Source organism: Calypte anna, chromosome Z (genome assembly GCF_003957555.1).
Source record: "Calypte anna isolate BGI_N300 chromosome Z, bCalAnn1_v1.p, whole genome shotgun sequence".
Classification (NCBI taxonomy): Eukaryota; Metazoa; Chordata; class Aves; order Apodiformes; family Trochilidae; genus Calypte; species Calypte anna.
In genome coordinates this window covers 65705887-65725442 of record NC_044274.1, presented here as the reverse complement: position 1 = coordinate 65725442, position 19556 = coordinate 65705887, and the positions used below count along the sequence as shown (strand labels likewise).

General features: G+C 41.7%; 1 protein-coding gene across 1 annotated transcript in view; it reads left to right on the top strand.

The window, feature by feature from the left end:
- Positions 1–19167, top strand: part of GRIN3A (glutamate ionotropic receptor NMDA type subunit 3A) — a 70959-nt gene extending 51792 nt beyond the window's left edge. The window contains exons 4-9 of the mRNA XM_030467352.1: positions 1839–1984; positions 3353–3468; positions 6148–6299; positions 11592–11756; positions 12511–12584; positions 18499–19167. Of these exons, the coding sequence (XP_030323212.1) occupies positions 1839–1984; positions 3353–3468; positions 6148–6299; positions 11592–11756; positions 12511–12584; positions 18499–18835 (990 nt within the window). The 3' untranslated portion in view covers positions 18836–19167. The remainder of the gene's footprint in view (positions 1–1838; positions 1985–3352; positions 3469–6147; positions 6300–11591; positions 11757–12510; positions 12585–18498) is intronic.
- Positions 19168–19556: the final 389 nt, after the last annotated feature.

Below are 19556 nucleotides of genomic sequence, written 5' to 3'. Positions count from 1 at the left end.
GGCACGGATCAGGACCACAGGCAGATGAACGGACAGGATCCTTCCAGGATGCTGGGTGAAGGAAGGGAAGCAGGAAATCAGGAAATCATGGTCCGGCCCTCGTGATCCCTCAAATTTATACTGAGTATGAGGTGTATGGGATGGAATACTTTGTTTGGTCAATTCTGGCATCTATCTTGTCTGTTCCTCCCCAAAGGAGGGCTGCAGGTGGGACCTCTTTATTCCTTCTGGAGGGTAAAAGTTTTCCTCAGAGCTGAGCAGTGTCCTTGGCTCTGCACACCAGTCTCTAGCAGTAACTATAAGCATCAAGTGTTATCAGTTCTAGAAGCACACACTGTCTGAGAAACTTGCCGTTAATTTCAGCAAGTGCAACTACTTAAAGAGACTGAGCTAAAAGCAAAAGTACAAGACAGAAAATCACCTTTATCCTGGCCCAACCCAGGACAAGGTCTCATTCCTGGGTTTCAATAGAGACCACATCAGCAGAGCACAATGTGGAAAGCACTTGCCCACCTTTCAGATAAAAATTACCAGGAATACAGTTTATTCATCATTTCCAGGACATAAAAAAAAAAAAAACCCACATTAAAAATACCTTTTTTCTGTGCCTTTTCATACTGAACTAGATGAGTGTGTGTTTACTACTTACTCCTGTTATTCATAAAAAATCTAAGAGTGTTCTTTAATCTATGGGATCATTGAAGAGAAGAGGTCTTTTGTATGGCTTTGCATTGTCCTACACTCTGTGTTATGTAGATAATAATGCAGAGAGACAGATGGACAATCAGAATGCCCTCTTTACATGGTTTTCACAAACTAGAGCATGGCCATAGTGAGATCATCTTGGCAAGCTGCTGTGAAGACCATGAGCTTCCTGGGAAGCAAACAGAGAAAGACTACTTCAGCCTTAGCTTTATTTGGCTTCCTCTGCTCTGAAAGCTTGGTCTTTTAGAGGCTGGTACACTGATGAAGTCCCTCTAATTATCATAGTCTTGGCAACACTCAGCCATCTCAAGGAAGTTGCTTGGCATGCTAGAGCACCTGCCTGACACCTCTGTTGCAAACAAAGAATTTCCCCAGGAGTCACTAAAGGCTCCAAAGAAAAACCATGTACTTTAGAAACAGAGGTCTGTGGAACTTGTGAACATCCAGACTATTCAGGGGGTTAACACAGAAGGTGAAGCTAACTTTGTGTTAAGAAAAGAACACACAGCTGCAAAAATTGTATTTGTATAGACTGGTAATCAAGCTTAACAGTTTGAGCTGTTCTGAAGGGCATTCCTTCTCCTTGCTGCCAGGGGAGACTTTTTGGTGTCCTTAACACTTCAGTCCTTAGTTTGGCTGTGGTCAGTGCCCACAAAGAGAGCAGTGGTCCGTCTTAAAATGTCTAGGCATCTAGACATGAAATGGTGGTGTATGTACTCTTCTGCAGAAGACTTTATGTCATCTGTCCTAAGGGAGTCAGAAAAATACATTCTGCCAAAACAAAGCTAGACTGGCTACCCAGAGCCCCAGAAAGTGGATCCTAGCAAGCCTGAAGACTTCATGACACTGCTTGAAACCTTGATTGTTTTAAAGACAAATAAAACAAAGACATAGGTCAGGGAGTTCAGCTTGTCTCAAGGGTGAACAAACAGGCTAATTAGTCCTCTGGTAAGTCTTTATAAAGTATTTCTTTGATGTGGAAAGCTGAGTGCAGGAAAACATCAGAGGAAGGGCTGTGAATGCCTGTGAAGGGCAGAGGAAGGGATTCCTGGCAGAGCGTTCACACATGAGGCTGAGGTACCAGATATGAAGGAGGCAAACAGCTCTGCTAATCTGTAATTTCATCTCCTCAGCTCCACCACCCATCCCAAGGGTTTCGGTTCGGAACTGTGCGAGAAAGCAGCGCAGAGGATTACGTGAGACAAAGCTTCCCAGAGATGCACGAGTACATGCGCCGGTACAACGTGCCTGCCACCACCGATGGAGTTGCATATCTGAAGTGAGCCTCTGCATGCAACAACAGATCTGGTTCCTTGGCCAGTGAGATGGTGATGGGTTTCCCACTTCCAGTGTCAGGCATCCCACAAAACAGACATGGAACGGAGTGTGAGATAGAAAAGAAAGCATTGGGGAGTGGGGAGCACCATCTGGAGCATTTCCAGGGGAAATAGTGCTTTGCACAGACTGCCATCAAGCACAGGGAGTGTACAAATTGTGGTAGATTCTTGAGTTTTGGGAACCCTTCAGCAGGCAGTGAGAAACATTCAGAAAAAATATCACAGTACAAACAAAAGTTGTGAATGAGGTTCCTCAGCACCTTCAGCATGCTGCAAGGAGATAAGGTTCTCAGAGAGAAATCTTGAAGCATTTATCATTAAAATGAATAAAAGAAGCATTAGACTGGTAAAAAGTAATAAACACCAAATCTTCTTGCTTTAGGGAATTACAGCATTGCTGCTTCAGAGACGTTTGTGCCAAACAATCTGGGGTCATATAATCAACTCACAGTGCCAGGAAACAGGAGTGATGATAATAAGCCTGAAATAATTAATTCATTGTACATATAGAAGCTTCGTAACAGATGGCCTGAGAATTTTCACAAGAAGTTGTTTCCTGTTTACATATTTTTTCCCAGACCTATCCTAATTATAATTAAGATACATGGCAGTTTCTTTGGGTTAAATTGGAATCAATCCATCAAAATCAATGAAATAATGTAACTTCACATCAGGAGAACATGCAGACTTTTCAAGTGGCAAAAGGGGAGGGTGTAGTCCCTGGATCAGATGAGAACAGGCACTGCAAATATTCTTATATGTCATCATTTTATGAAAGCATGCTATTCATAAATTATGCTAGATTTCAGTCTTTTGTGTTCATGAAGACTTAATTTAGAGAAAAGCTCAGTTAGGTGAAGAAAATTGATTTACCTCATATTCCAGGAGAAAGGAGGAAAAGCATCTTTGTATGAGTTACCCTTCTGCATTTTTGCCCTAGTGAGAGACCAACACAGCACTAGTATTTTAGCATTTGTTCTTTCTGTAATATAGCTTTGATCTACTTTTATGTTACTTTTCAATTGAGTTGATGTCTAACATATTTTAGTATTTTCTGTCTTTCAAATCAGTAGTACTTCACAGGAGCAAAATAAGTCCTGCCCCTGCTGTCAACTTCTAGACTCACAAAGTCTGTATTGCATGCACATTTCCTTTCTTCAAAATAGAAATTGTTTTTCCATTTAAAATAGCAGTCCCTTATCTATTTTGATTCACTAATCTTCCAGAGAACTACATAGATTAATGTTCAGTTAGCACCACAGAGTTTTAGACTGTGAAGTGATTCTGTTTGACTTTGATGTTGAATACAGGCATGATCCAGAGAAACTCGATGCCTTCATCATGGATAAAGCACTCCTAGATTATGAAGTATCCATAGATGCTGACTGCAAGCTTTTAACTGTGGGGAAACCCTTTGCCATTGAAGGTAATAACTAGTTTTATAACATACTGCTTTATTTCTTCTGTGTTGCATTTTCTTTATTGTGATTTGGTATTCTCGATGACAGTACACAGGTGAAAATGTGGATCCCTTGAAGATGATGGTAAAATTCTGTGTTTAAATAGAGCCAGGGCTTCATCCTTTTTTTTGTGGTTTGGTTTGTTGGTTTGCTGGGTATTTTTTTTTCAACTTTTAGATCACCTGCACCATCTGTTGCCACGCTTTACATAGGAATTATTGACAATGCTGATCTGTCTCCAAACAAATTAGAGGCACCATCCATTTCACTGCTGACAATAGAATAAAGTAGTACCTGAAAAGAGGCTGAGAAGAGGCTTGCAGGCTCATTTTCATGACACATGTTCAAAACTTAGTGAAATATGTTCAAAATGCTGTTCTAGAGTTTTGCTCTCATCTGAGGCAAATGTATGTTCCCATTTTGAAGGCCAGTTTAAGATTCTCACTGAAACTGTTGCTAGCTGAGACTAGAGAAGGGAGCCTGCCCTGATAGGCAGCCTCCTGGTCTGAAAGGCTGGTCTGAAGCTGCTTTCAGCATGGGTGAGCACTTTAGCAGCTCTTTAACTTCAGGAGTCACTTTTGTGACAGATGGACAACAAGAGTGATTGAAGTTCCGTCTTTCCTCCCCTCTAAGGGCAATCACTCTCTCTGCTCCCATCACACATAAAATCAGCCTCTTTCAGAAATGTACAAACCTGATTGATGAAGGTAATGTGCTAAATGAAGGCCAGAGGGAGTTGAGCATTTTAATCATTTCAGCTGCAAGTCACCACCACAAGACATTTTGCAGAATGCTGCTTCTTGCTGTGCCTCTTCAGTCTCTCCCATTTGAACTCACACCAGAGACCTGAAAGCAATCCACCTTCTTTCCTCTTTGCTATGGGGGAGGATAGGTTCACAGAGAGCTGTTCAGGCTGTAGCAGGATTTGTGCATGTGCAGCTGTATGTTTCGCCACGGATGTGCAACCTGATGCATCTTTCATTTCAGCAAGGTCAGCTCTACTGAAGTAAACCATCAGCTTCCACACTTTTGAATCAAGTAAAGCAAATTTCAATATAGAAAAACTAATAAGACCCAAACCGTATGTTTTTACAGAAGTTGACTTTGTATCCCCTAATTACAAAATACTTAAATATGATAAAAACATGGTACTCATGAGCACTTGCAATGCCTTCTCTGAAAACGTTCTTTCAGTATTAGCAAATATCAGCCTGGAGAAGAGGAGACTCTGATGTGACTTTATAGGAACTTTCCAATATCTGAAGGTGGCCTACAAGCAAGCTGGGGTAGGGGTTTTTACACAGGTGTGTAGTGAGAGGACAAGGGGTAATTGTTTAAAAAATGAAGAAGAGATTTAGGTTAGATATTAGGGAAAAATTCCTTAATTTGAGGATGGTGGACACTGGAATAGGTTGCTCAGGGAGGCTGTGGATGCCCTCTCCCTGGCAGTGTTCAAGACCAGGTCAGATGGGGCCTTGAGCAACCTGGTCTGGTGGGAGGTGTCCCTGCCCAGGGGGGTTGGAGCTGGACGATCTTTAAGGTCCTTTCCAAACCTAGACATTCTCTGATTCTGTGATTCTGTATTTGGGTGGTTATATAGTCACAATGTACAAAAATCAATAGGAAGGGATACTATTGTATTGTAGGTACACATATCACCACATCAATCTGAATCACTGGAAAGCAAGCCATTCATTGTGATGGCAAATTTACCACTCATGTTCATTTATGGAGTATTTTTTCTCCCCCTGTGTTATTGCTCTTTTTTTTAAGATACAGTCTGAAACTCTGAATTCTGAACTGAAAACCAAAAGTCTACAGTGGACTAAAAAGGAATTTCTACAGGCAATTGGCAGGACATCTCTGAATTCAACTGCATGTCTTCCAGGCATGAATTATGTGTTTGTATAAGTCAAAACCTGGATTCTACAAATTTAAAAACCATATTTAGTGTTACTGAATCTATTTTCACTTACTCTGTTCTGTACTTGCACCTTAACGTGTTAAAAGATGACACTGTGGCTAAGAGCTGTATTTATTATTATCTGAAGTCCCATGCCACTGCCATTGCAGAACAGAAAGCCTAGCCCCTGGGTTTTAAGTTGCTGTGGGACAATACAGACTGCTCCCATATACATCTACATGCAGACACCTTATCACCAGAAAATACACAGGAAGAAAATGTCACATCTGGCACAACAGTCACATCTACTGACCTAAAACTACAAGGATCACAAGGTGCTTAACTTGACATTAAGGCCCTTTTGCATTGCCATTATAAGGTAAAAAACAAGAACCCATGGCAAGACCCTGCAAAAGGCTGCTTCTAGAGATAATACAGATTTATTAATCTGTGTATACTTGCATCTCAAGTTTTTGAACCTCCAGTTTTATGTATTACTCTCATGACCTTAGTAATTTTGAATTTGCATATCCTGTTCATATTAGACTACTTTATTTTGCATAGCAAGAAGTCTCATCTCAGCATTCTCCATCTGCGGGAAGCCAGTATCCAGAGCTGAACTGGCTTGCTGAAGCAAAATGACGCTTGCTCTGCTACACTGGTAGTTGACAGCTGAAATGATTATACTTGAGCAAAAAGCAAACAAGTAAGAGAGAGGTGATTGTACTGTTTTTTCTCCTAGGATATGGTATTGGTCTTCCCCCCAACTCTCCTCTCACCTCAAATATCTCTGAACTGATAAGCCAGTACAAGTCCAATGGTTTCATGGATGTTCTGCACGACAAATGGTACAAGGTTGTGCCATGTGGGAAAAGAAGCTTTGCTGTCACAGAGGTAAGCAATGAACTTGGGTCACATAGATGAGGATTTGCTCAAGTTGATGATTAATTCTCCTCATTTCCCACGTACAGCAGATAAACACACATGCCAGAGATGGGCAGTAGGTGAAAGGAAGCATTAGAGATGTGAAGCCCAGCAATGTTCAGAGCACAAGAAAGACATCATCAAAACTGTGCTGCTAAGTTAGGCATTCAGTGCATGCATTAGAGAGACCACTTCTGGAGACAAATAGGGCATGTGATGTGACATTAGAAAAAGTGATCTGGCACACTGCACAACAGGTGTGATTCCACTCAGTTATGTGAATCACTATCTGCAGGATCTGTCAGTGATTCTGGGCCATCTCACAGGGAAGCTAAAACAGCTAACACAGAGACCAACAAGAGCAAAAGGAACAGTGGAAATTCAGTGCATCCCAAATTTCCAATATAACCTTGACCACTTTTTAGCATGTGTGTCAGCTCCTTGTACCAAAGATAGGACTTCATCCTAGAAATGGTGCACTGAGATACCACACTAAGAAAAGAAGAGCAGCAGATCTTAAAGTCTAAGCAGAACTACAGGACATGGAAGTAGATCTTCCTGATTTAATAATACTATATCATGGTATTGAATCAGAGTAGTTACACCAGCTTGTTGCACCACTTGAGGCCATTCTTTATGCGAAACAGACTTCTCTAATCAGAATAGCAACTTTACATCAGGTTCCCCAGGTGGCCAAAAAAAAAATGAAGTACTGAAGAATCAAAAGATTGAGCATGTCTGAAGCTTAGAGATGCACTTTTAGCTCAAGATTTCCAAATGGTGTAGGTTACATGTTCTCACTGGTACAAAACACATAGCTGGAAGGATGTGCTCTCTTCATATTTGAGTGTTCAACCAAATATTAAACCAACCAACCCTACATGTTCCCTGAGGAAGTGAGTGCATGGCCATTCTCCCTTTAAACAATTAGTTTTCTAATTTCTATGATTCTGTTTCCTGGCTTTCAGTGGTCATCTGAGCATCTTGTCTGCAAACATCTTACTTCTGACTAGGTGACTAGACAACACTTGTTAGAGATTAGGCTTTTTGAAAAGGAGTGACTGCTTTAATACCTACACCACTGGTGTATTTCTGCATCTTTTGTTATAGTTTTAATTTTTTCATAAGGATTGTTTCAGTGTGAAATAAATTATATTTTAACATCACATATTCATAGAAGAAAATTCAATTTCTTTTTATTCAATTTGTTCATTTCAATTTTTGTCTTTTTTTGGTGTGTGATTAATTCAACACAAGAAATCCCATTTAAACAAAAGTGTGTATTCACTGCTATTTCTGAGCTCACTTATTTGAAGACTGTATTATCATCTAACAGGACAGGTATCTGGGGAATTTTCTTTTTAATGTAGCTGATGTATCTGTTCCTGACAAGCGCTTCATTCAATGACCTCTTGCTACTCTACACTTGAACAACCTTTTGATTAAACTTCAAAAAATGTACCAGACAAAAATGCTATTAATTATCACAGCTGTCTTAAAAGTGAAAGCTCCTGTAGCACAGCAGACTTGCCTTCCTGCTAATTCCTCAGAGATGAGACATAAGGAGCTTCCTTTGATCATGAGAATCTTACTTCAGTAGCTGTATCCAGGGCTGTATTCTCTTTTTGCCTAGAGAAATTGCTGAGACACAGAATCAATTCTAAAAATCTTCTAGTTAAAAAATACAGTTTTATCTAGTACTTTAGGTGAAAATTCAGTTGCCTGTTTTGTTATACCATTCCCCTCACAACTCACCAGTCAGTTTTCGAGGCATCACCTTGAAGCTGTGGTTTGCTTGTCCCTCATGTGCTGCAAGGGTCAAGGGAAGGCCACGCAGAACCCTCCACAAAGGGAACAAACTGCCCTTTGCTCATAGGTAAAAGTTCCCCATCAGTCACCTTTCATGAAACCCTGCTACAAACATGTGGAAATACAACACAACAAACAGGAACAGAGACTCTGCTGCCAAGACAATTTGCTTAAGCTGCATGTATGCTGTCTGGGGAGGAGACCTGATTCTTACCCACTGGAGGGCTGGAAATGTGATGAACAAAGGTGTCACAGCATGACAAAGATTTGAGATGTGAAGGTGTCATCTCAGTGTGGGTAGAGGTGGTGGCACTTGGACTTGCCCTAGGGGAAAAAACACATTATAGCTAATACACACATGTGATACCTCTATGCAGTGTCTGGGTTCAGCACCAGTACCTGTGCTGTGCTGACAGCCTGCAAAGTACCCACCAAAATCTTTACAGGCTTCTAATTAGTCAAAACTGGAGCATGAGCATATTTGATGGATTATTCACTGCTGCCATTACAACCAGAGAGAAAAGTGTTCAGTCTCTTATAGTAGAGATGAAACCACTGAGTACTCTTTTTTGTCTCTACTCCCCCATTCAAACAGAACACACATATCAAACTCTCTTCTTTGCATCCCCTTTTCTTCAAGGCCCAAAGAAAAAGCAGATTACTACAGAGGAGATGGCAGGATATGTATAGGTAGGAATTGCATATATGGGCTGATAAATCAGAAGAGTTTCACCAAGGATATATATAAAAAAGTAGATACCTCCACTTCTAATGGTTTTCAGAAACTGCCAAATTCCCGATTTTCAAGTGGCAAATAAATTAAAGGCTGTTGACAGTTTATCTGTTATTATCACAGGACTGATAATTGTTGCATATTGCTTCAGAAACACTAAATGGCATAACTGAGTTCCTGCTAAAATGCAGGGTTCTGCTTTCTCACTTTAAGATTACAAAGTTGGAGCAAGGACTGTATTTTTATCCTGGGTTAATAGAAAATGCACAACACTGTGAGCTTTTATTCCTTAAAAATATGTTAAAAAATACTGCAGTGGAGAAAGTCATTAGTTGGTTATCTATAGCAAAGATCAAACACACACACCTGACCCCTACCACTTCAGCAAAGAGCAAAGCAGTAATGCAGAGAATACACTTTATTGCTGCTCTTTCCAAATATATTCTGTATATGCACTTACAAATACATACACAAACTACAAATAAGCAGTAGAGCTTGCTGCTCTGATAGGATCAGGATGAAGCTATGAAAATGAGAGGTGTCTCCATTAGATGGCCATATTATTTAACATGTGTGTCTACAGCAATTATGAATAGCTGATAAATTGCCTTTTTACAATGCTTTGTAAATGCTGGTACTGCTATAAGTAATCACTCCATACGCTGCAAGACACACTGCTAATTATTTCTCCCCTACTTCATTTTCCCACTCAATTTAGTCTCAAGAATTTCCCTCCAGTTAGCAGCCTTTGTTGGGCAGCTCTCTCAATGCATCATCTTCTCTATTGCTAGATGAACTACTATTGATGCTTTGTTTTGGCATTTTCTTTACTAGGAAAAGATGTCTTGTCTGGGACAATTTCGAAAGCTATCCATGACAAGTGAAAAATGCATCTGAGATGCCAATGATGGAATTTCTTTCACCTGTTTCCAGGGAAGGTATAAAACTATTCTGCAGAGGACAGGGCCAGACCCTCATCAGCATAAATCAGACCAGCTTTACTGAAGACAAGGGGTCTATTTCTCATGAAAGGAGCTGCCCAACTGTTCTCTTTGCAGCAGAACTGGAGTGGCATAAAACACCAACTTCATGCTGGAGGAGACATCTCATTTCTGCAGAAATCCCCACTCTGTCTCGCTGTTATTTTACATAGCTAGACCTTTATCATATCTATTCTCAAAGCAATAGAAATCCTTCCTACCACACAGCAGACAAACACAAGTATATCTGGCCTCCCCTGCCTTTGGGGACTTATGCATTATTTCAGAAGCACCTGAACACTTGTTATTTTTATGTTGCCCTCATGTTCTCCTAGATGCAAGGACAAAATATGGGACAATCAGCAAGCAGGTTGATTTTGGCAAAGAAATTCTGAAATGAGCTCATTGCCAGTGCCCCACTCAAAAATCCTCACTTTCCTAAATTGAAGAATCTCTGTTAAAAGTCTGTGATATGCTATCTCATATAATTTTGTTTTAAAGAACTCAAATATTTTTTAAAAAGCAACAAACAAACAAAAAACAAACAAACAAAAACCACAGAAGATAGATTGTTCATAGTCACCCAACGAAAGTACATGGACTTACAACCTCCAGCTTCAATGGACTCATCACTGATCAACTCTGGCTTAAAATGACTTCATAACAACATTTTGCAAACATTTTGTGATCTTTCAACTAAATCCTGTTTCTTTTCTGTATTAAACAGCTATAGTCATAACAGCACAATCCCCACCCACCCAGCTAACAGCAGGCTAACACACAGGTCAATGGGTCCCAGCTATCATCTCCCAACATGAAACCTACCCAAGCAATTTTCTTCTTTTTTTTTTTTTTTTCCTGATATGCAAATGACATTCTTTAATAGAAAAGCACAAGCAGAATTTGCATTCTTGGAAATATTTCTGAAGTAGTCTGTGGGCTGTAACTGCTAGTACAAGGTTTTAGTTATTGGTAAACTTATAACTGAGTTCAGAGGCATGAGAATCAAGGCACCAAGTTTACACATAACATGCAAACCTGACCCACACACTGCTGCCGTACATGACTTGTTGGTCTTCAGAAATTATTAATGCCAATAAGAACCTCAGATAATTAAAGGCTTCCTACCCTACATGGAGAGGGTGGGTTTGTGGAACAAGGTGAGAATGTTCTGTTTTTCAAAAGTGCAGTCAGAGCTCCTAACAAAATTTCAGTCCTGTTAATATAGGGAGTGGAGAGGTGCCATGTTTGTGCTACAGCTTCAAAACATTTTTTCAGTGACCTTTCATCAAGGGTAAAGCACAAAATGGGGAAGTTAGTGATCAGTTCCCAGAAAATACGAACAATGAGTCTTAGCTCACTGCTTATGAAGGACTTGCTCTACAGATCATTGACTGTATTCTGTCAAGCAGTATTTGCTTTTACAAACTCAAAGCCACCACAAATACTGTATTCTCCTATGTCTTCAAAACTTAATTTCATTAGAGAAGCAGCATGAGGAAAAAAAATTCCCTGGTCTTTGGCTGATTCTCATTGCCATGATAGGTTCTTTCCCCTGGCTGAACACCAAGCTTTCTGCAGCACAGGAAGGCTTTATTGAAAACAGTATCCAGGCCATTTTGCAGCATTTCACCACTGTGTGTTCAGTCAGACTGATTTTCCAAATGACAAAACAGGAGAACCTGTTAAAATATGCTAGCAGCCCACTTTATTATCTTCCCTTTTTGATTTTATTCACAGACACTGCAGATGGGCATCAAGCATTTTTCTGGGCTCTTTGTGATGTTGTGTGTTGGGTTTGGTTTGTCCATTCTCACTACGATTGGGGAACACATCGTGTACAGACTGGTCCTACCACGAATCAGGAAGAAGTCCAAGATGAAGTACTGGCTCCATACAAGTCAGGTAGGTATTCAGAAATAACCCTGTGAAAGTCATGGGACTGATGAAGAAAGCCTGGACAAGAAGAAGGTGTAAAAGGTTGTACAAGCTTTGAAGCATTTGAGGTGTGACAGCAGCTTCTGGAATTTAAGGCAGTTTGTGTAGTAATAGAATGAGAAGCATGGAGTAAACAGTTCAAATATTCACAACTGCAAGGTCTATAGGAGAGACCTTTCTATTTGCACGTGAAAGTTTTCAGCAGAAGCAACAGTATTGTTATCCTGATCTGGCTAGTCAGAGCACTGCATTTCATTGTTATGGGTTCCCAAACTTCGGATTCATGCAGGAGGTGCTGGGCAGCCTCCTTCATTATTCTAAGAAAAATAATCGAAGAAAATTGCTCTAGGTCTTTGGTATAAAGGAAGAGATTACCTTGCCGCACAAGACACAAAAAGGAGATTGTATTGCTTTAAAGCAGCACAGTGAAAGAGACCTTTTAGAAAATAATTAAGTTTGCCAAGATTCACTTTTTTTCCCGAGGCATTCTAGCACCAAGGATTGTTTGCAAACTATTTATCAACCTTTCAAGTTGCCCTTCCATGGGAAACTAAGGGAAAATAAATCTGTTGTAATGACAAAGCACAGACACTGCTTGTATCCTTGAACATGCAAAACAGTTTATGCTCTAGCCCATCACACAAAGCCCAAATTGTTTACTTATTTATGGAGCTATTCTTAATCTTGCTTTTACTAATTTATTTTCTTCTTTTGCCCCTAGAGATTACATCGTGCTTTGAACAGTTCATTTATTGAGGACAAATGCCAGCCTAAGACAAAACGAATGGAAAAGAGGTAGGAAGTTTTTTATGCTTTAAAACACAAATTACAAAAATTACTTTGAAATTAATATGTTATGTTTTGATACTTATGGATCCAATACACCTCAAAGATAATAAAATCAAAAGGAAAGGAAACAAGAAAGAAGTGACAAGGGAAAAAAGCAGAAATTAGTTAATTGTTTCAATTGAAAATATTAGATTTAGAAATTTTGTTCTTTCATTATCTTGCCTACAGTTAATAAACACAATCCCATTCTAAAGACAGGCTTTACAGTTTTTCAAGTCCACTGTCCTAGTTTTTTAGGTAATTAATTGCTCACATACTAAAGCACTAGCAGATAACTAGGGCCCTGTGAGATTGCTTCACAATAAATAAACAGATCAGGCAGTGTATATGTTAAAAACTTTTTTAGCTTTCTTATTTTTTAGAATGAGAAATAACAAAGCTGAGAGGAGGAAAATGCAGACCTTTCAGAAACCTTTTATCAAACAATTCTTGTTGGAAAAAAAAAATAGGTAATAACTTTGCCCTGTTTTCATAGCCTATGTTTTCTGAAGAGGAGGCAATCTCATTTATAGCTACAAGGAACACAAGGTGTTTTATTAAAACTATACTTTTGCTTAGTAACTCAAAACTGATAGTGCACTTTTTAAAGACACAGGCATCAGTATTGCATTTCTACAGACAAGTTCAGCCACACACCATAGAAAGATGTCTCCCAGGCTGTTGCTAGATATTTGGCATAAATGAAACCCAGGCAAATATATGTTTGTAAATGTATGTAAATATATGTTGTGTTTAGTTTGCCATTCTAGCACTAGGGGCAGTAAATATAAGACATAAGCATCTATAAGCTTCCAGACTGCCTATGCACAAACAATTGTATTAGAGCACATGCAATTAACTTCATCTGTTCATTCCTTCATTTTACTGTCCCACAGAACCCCATTGGGGGGCACCTTCTTGTACACAGCAACTCCTTGCTTTTGATAGTTGAACAGCAAAACATTTCCTCCTTCTACACCTTCCTCCCTGGGTGGTAACATTCAGAGACCCACAACCTGAGACACTGACATAGCTGGAGAGAGACTTTTCCAGAGGAGGAGCTCTGCATGTCTTTGCTGGTACAAAAAGTATCAGCTTAGGCACCAGCTTAATTATTTACCAGATACTAGACAGAGCAAACTTTCATAACACAAGGAGACAGCCATAAGCTTAGGGATAATGAGTTAGAGAATGGCTTAGAAAAAGAACTACAAAAACACTTTTTTGACATTGAAACTGACAATGTTCTGCTGCCCAAAAACTGCTGCTTCCACAGCATCCAGCCCACATGTGTTTGCATCCACACCCACCCACCATCCTTACTCTTCTCATGGTCTGAGCTGCTGCTTGCAGAGAATTATGGTGAATTTAACTCTAAACACCCAGTAAGATGGTGCCCAGCTTGTATTGAAGACAATTTCCTGCTCCAACTAGTAAATGAGCCCACCAGGGACGGAGCCCCACTTGACCTTCTTTTCACAAACAGAGAGGGGCTGGTGGGAGATGTGGTGGTTGATGGACGACTGGGACTTAGTGACCATGAAATAATAGAGTTTTCAATACTCAGGGATACAAGGAGGGTTGTCAGTAAAACCTCTGTGTTGGACTTCCGGAGAGCAAATTTTGGACTATTCAAAAGACTAGTTCAGAGTATACCCTGGGAAACAGCCCTTGAAAACAGAGGGGTCCAGGAGGGATGGACATACTTCAAAGAGCATATTCTGATAGCACAGGAACAGGCTGTCCCAGAGTCCCGGAAGGCGAGCCGGCGGGGAAGGCAACCAGTCTGGCTGAACAGGGAGACTCTGAAAGAAATTAGGATTAAGAAGAGGGCCTATCAATTATGGAAAAAAGGGCTAACTTCTCAAGAGGAATTTAGGAATATAGTCAGATCATGTAGAAAGAAAATCAGAGAGACAAAAGCACAACATGAACTGAATCTTGCTACTTCTGTGAAGGACAATAAGAAATGCTTCTACAGATATATCAATAGCAAAAGAAGAGGCAAGGAAAACATTCATTCTGTACTGGACATGGGTGGGAATATAGTTATCAAAGATGAGGAAAAGGCTGAGGTATTTAACACCTTCTTTACCTCAGTTTTCAACAGAAAGACAGGTTATCCTGTTGACAGCAGGCTTCTGGAGCCTATAGAAGGTGATAAAATCTAAACAGCCCCCCTGTAATATTGAAGGACACAGTCAGTGACCTCTTGAGCTGCTTGGACCCCCACAAGTCTATGGGACCGGATGGGATCCACCCAAGAGTGATGAGGGAGCTGGCAGAAGAGCTCGCCAAGCCTCTCTCTATCATCTACCAACAGTCCTGGCTCACGGGGACATCCCAGACGATTGGAAGTTGGCGAATGTCACGCCAATCCACAAAAAGGGCCGGAAGGAGGACCCGGGAAACTACAGGCCCGTCAGCCTGACCTCAGTGCCTGGCAGGGTTATGGAGCAGATCATCCTCAGTGCAATCACACAGCACCTGCAGGATGGGCAAGGGATCAGACCCAGCCAGCACGGGTTTAGGAAGGGCAGGTCCTGCCTGACCAACCTGATCTCCTTTTATGATCAGGTGACCCATCTGGTGGATGAGGGGAAGGCGGTGGATGTGGTCTACCTGGATTTCAGCAAAGCCTTTGACACCGTCCCCCATAGCATTCTCCTGAAAAAGCTGTCAGCCCACAGCTTGGACAGGAGCACCCTGTGCTGGGTTAGGAACTGGCTGGAGGGCGGGGCCCAGAGAGTGGTGGTGAACGGGGCTGCATCCAGTTGGCGGCCGGTCACTAGTGGTGTCCCCCAGGGATCAGTATTGGGCCCAGTTCTGTTCAATATCTTTATCGACGACTTAGACGAAGGGATTGAGTCCATCATCAGCAAATTCGCAGATGACACCAAGCTGGGAGGAAGTGTGGACCAACTTGAAGGCAGGAGGGCTCTGCAGAGGGACCTGGACAGACTGGAGAGTTGGGCTGATTCCAACGGGATGAGGTTCAACAAGGCCAAGTGCCGGGTCCTGCACTTTCGCCACAACAACCCCATGCAGCGCTACAGGCTGGGCACAGAGTGGCTGGAGAGCAGCCAGGCAGAAAGGGACCTGGGAGTCTGCATCGACAAGAAAATGAACATGAGCCAGCAGTGTGCCCAGGTGGCCAAGAAGGCCAATGGCATCCTGGCCTGTATCAAAAACAGCGTCACCAGCAGGTCCAGGGAGGTGATTCTTCCCCTGTACTCAGCACTGGTTAGGCCACACCTCGCGTACTGTGTCCAGTTCTGGGCCCCTCAGTTTAAGAAGGATGTAGAGGTCCTGGAACAGGTCCAAAGGAGGGCAACCAGGCTGGTGAAGGGACTCGAGCACAGGCCCTATGAGGAGAGGCTGAGAGAGCTGGGGCTGTTCAGCCTGAAGAAGAGGAGGCTCAGGGGAGACCTCATTGCTGTCTACAACTACCTGAAAGGAGGCTGTAGCGAGGTGGGAACTGGACTCTTTTCACAGACGACCTTCAACAAGACAAGAGGACACAGTCTTAAGTTGTGCCAGGGGAGGTTTAGGTTAGATATTAGAAAGAATTTCTTCTACGGAGAGGGTGATTAGGCTATGGAATGGACTGCCCGGTGAGGTGGTAGATTCTCCGTCCCTGGAGACATTTAAAAAAAGACTGGATGTGGCACTCAGTGCCATGGTCTAGCAACTGCTCCGGTGGGTCAAGGGTTGGACTAGATGATCTCTGAGGTCCCTTCCAACCCGGCTAATACTATGATTCTATGATTCTATGATTCTATGATTCTATGATTCTATGATTCATGGATACTGAGGTGGCAGGGTATGACCCAGGGCCTTCAAATCAATTAGGCTATTAGACTTTTTTTTACTCTTGCTGGGGACCGTGAAATTATTAAAAGCACCAAGATACAGGAACAAAGGTAAGAAAATCTACAGGTTTTTTTCAGTTCATAACTTTCAAATAACTAGGAGAGCTGCTCAGCATCAGTGGCCAAATTGTGAAGGGTTTCACTTACTTCTGAGATGAAATCTGAGTGTTAACTGTGAACCATGGCCTTTGCTAAAATCACCTGCCCAGACCCACAGAAAAAGCATCACTACCAGCAGCAGGAGCTATGTCAGCTGTTAATACTTACCAAAAAGCTGTGGTTTGATTTGTAGAAGAAAAATGTATCAGAAACTATAGATGAATGATATGCCTCTTCATAAATATTTACAAAACAAAGGGCTGCAGTTTCTCTAAGATGTGTACTTCTGCTCCAAACTTCTGTTCTAAGACAAGTTGGTCACTCTGGCTGCCAGCGGCCCCGGGACTGTGGCCTCTACAGAGCTACGCAGCAGGCACCACAACTCCTTGGCAGTAGTTTGCTCATTCTTGGTGGCCTTGTTTGGTCACCTTGGTGACCTGTCTAAACTGTGTGGAGATGCAGTGTGGTGGCCTTCTGCTCTTGGACCTGGAAATGCTGTGACAATTTCTACTAGCCCAGGTTAATCCTATTCCCTGCCTGAAACATGCTTGAGAGATATTTGTTTGTTTTCATCTCTTCAGGGGATTAACATAATGGCATAACAAAACACACATCCAGTTTAGCACAAGACTTGAGAATCTTCCTGCCTTTTATTTTAAATGATGAAATTGCTGATCTTCACAATAAACAACCCCACTTTCAAGTTCCTAGCGGGGTTCCCTAAGCCTCTAGACCATGACCCAGGCTGCGGCTTCCATTCCTAAAGCCTCTCCATCTCCCTCCCTCTACCATCCCTTCTTTTCAAAAACAATCCTCATCACCACCTCCTCTAAAGAAATTTCCACTTTCCAACTTCCTTCTCTGCAGGCAGCTGAGAAAAACACCTGCTGCCAGCTCCAAAATCCTACTGAAACCAATTGTTCTCAGCAAACTCAATCCTGAAATGTTAATCCTCTTCCCTAACCTGCTGATAGGTAGCTCACATTAATAGGTGTTCTGACCAAGGATGTCCAGGAAGTCCCTCACAATGGAGCAATTTAAAGATCAGCTACATCAGTTTCAACCTATTTATAATATGAATACACACAGATCTATCTGAAAGGTAATGCAGGTAGGAAAGCCAAGCTCCTCTCCCACAGCAGCAAACTGTGCTCTTTTGTTCCAGTTGGAGAGCAGAGGTCACAGGGTGCTTCTCATTGGAAAGAAACCCTGAGAAACCTTGATTTGCATGCACTTCACAGTCAAGTTCCCAGTAAACAGAGAAAAGATTCTCTGTAATAAAAATAATTTGGAATTACTTTTCTGCAGGAATAAATCAAAGCATTTGAAAAAGTCCTCAAATGGGAATTTCTCCCACAGCTCAAGAACTCCAAATTCTGCTTATTTTGTCAGGAAGCTCATGTCTGTGTATTGCCAGGTTTGGACACTCCACAGCATCGTGTCCACCCCCGAAGTGCAAACAGCTACTCTGCAAGAATTCAAGTCCAAAGGGCACACCTTCCCCTTCATTTCTCCACGTAACTCTAGGGACCCTCTTTCCTCCTCCATGGCAGCAAATGCCCAAGCTCGCACAGAGCATTAACACACAAAGGACAAGTGCTGGAAAGAACTTAGGGCACTGCAACCACAAAAGGTTTCAGAAAGCTTTGGAGGAGGACTCACATTTTCCTGAGCTGGAGTTGAGAGGACTGCAGTTTCGTAACTAACTAAAAAAGTTTGGTGGGGGAAGATGAATTTTAGGCTTCTGTTCTAGTCTTTGCTATTTGTATTCATGATTTTGTACTTCTGAAGAAAAATAAGCCCAAGGATAAACAGCATCATGTTTTTCCAGTAGGATGGCTCAGAGGGGAAGATTGCACATACGTAAAAGCAAGTTCTTATGTTGTATTAACTCTGACATCTCTGTCCAGGTCCAATGTAGGGAACAGCCAGCATGCTGTGTGGAATACAGCCAGTATGGGAAACTGTCACCGGAAAAAATATGTCTGCACCGATGAAGAGCAAAATGAGGTGACGATCCGAAAGCACCAAGATATCCTCCTGCCACAGGTGAGGAGAGAGACTCCAGCTTCCTTAACCACCAATGGGAAAGCAGAGTCCCTCAGCATTGCTAGGACCTCAGTGATGCAAGAGCTTACAGAGCTGGAGAAGCAGATCGAAATCATAAAGCAGGAGCTGCAACTCGCCATGGACAGGAAAGCAGAGCTGGAAGAGTATCAGAGAACAAACAGGACTGCAGAGCCCTAGGCTAGTATACCTGGGCCCTTTCCCCTTTTCTTCCTATATCCCCTTCCTCTGTAAACTTTGTAACACTTTTGTAATGCCAGAAAGAGGTGCAAAAATAAAGCAGGCATTATGCTGCTCATGGGAGCAGAATTGCAGGAGCCCACAGCCATTGCCACCCTCCTGAGTCCTCCTCTTTTCATAACAATTTTCTCATTCTCCTGGCAAACATCAGCCACTCCTAAGGGACTGGAGAAACAAGGAGCATCCAAACAGTGAAAGTTCCAGGTTCCTCCACAGTACAGTGAGGTTTCCACTCTTTTAGCCCTTTCTGTGCATTAATTAAAAAAAAAAAAAAAAAAAAAAGAAAAAGAGAAAAAGAGAAAAAAAAAAGAAAAAAAAAAGAAAAAAAGAAAAAAAAAAAAGAAAAAAAAAAAGAAAAAGAGAAAAAAAGAAAAGAAAAAGGAAATTTAAACTGGTCATTGGAAGCATGTCCCTTGTTGGTATGTTTTTGTTGTGGTATCTGTGGGTCTAGTCTCCATTCATACTAAGGCTCCTTATGGTTGCCTCATAATACCAGGTGCTAGTTCTCTGTTGGCAGTCCCTTCCCTCCTGGCACAGGCTGTGGTTTCACAAGACAAATTTTTGGTGATAATCCCAGTACACACCCCTCCCTCCTCTCTGTCAGCACAAATGCAGATGTGGCTGCTCTGTGACTGTGATAAAGGAACTCAACCAGCTTGAA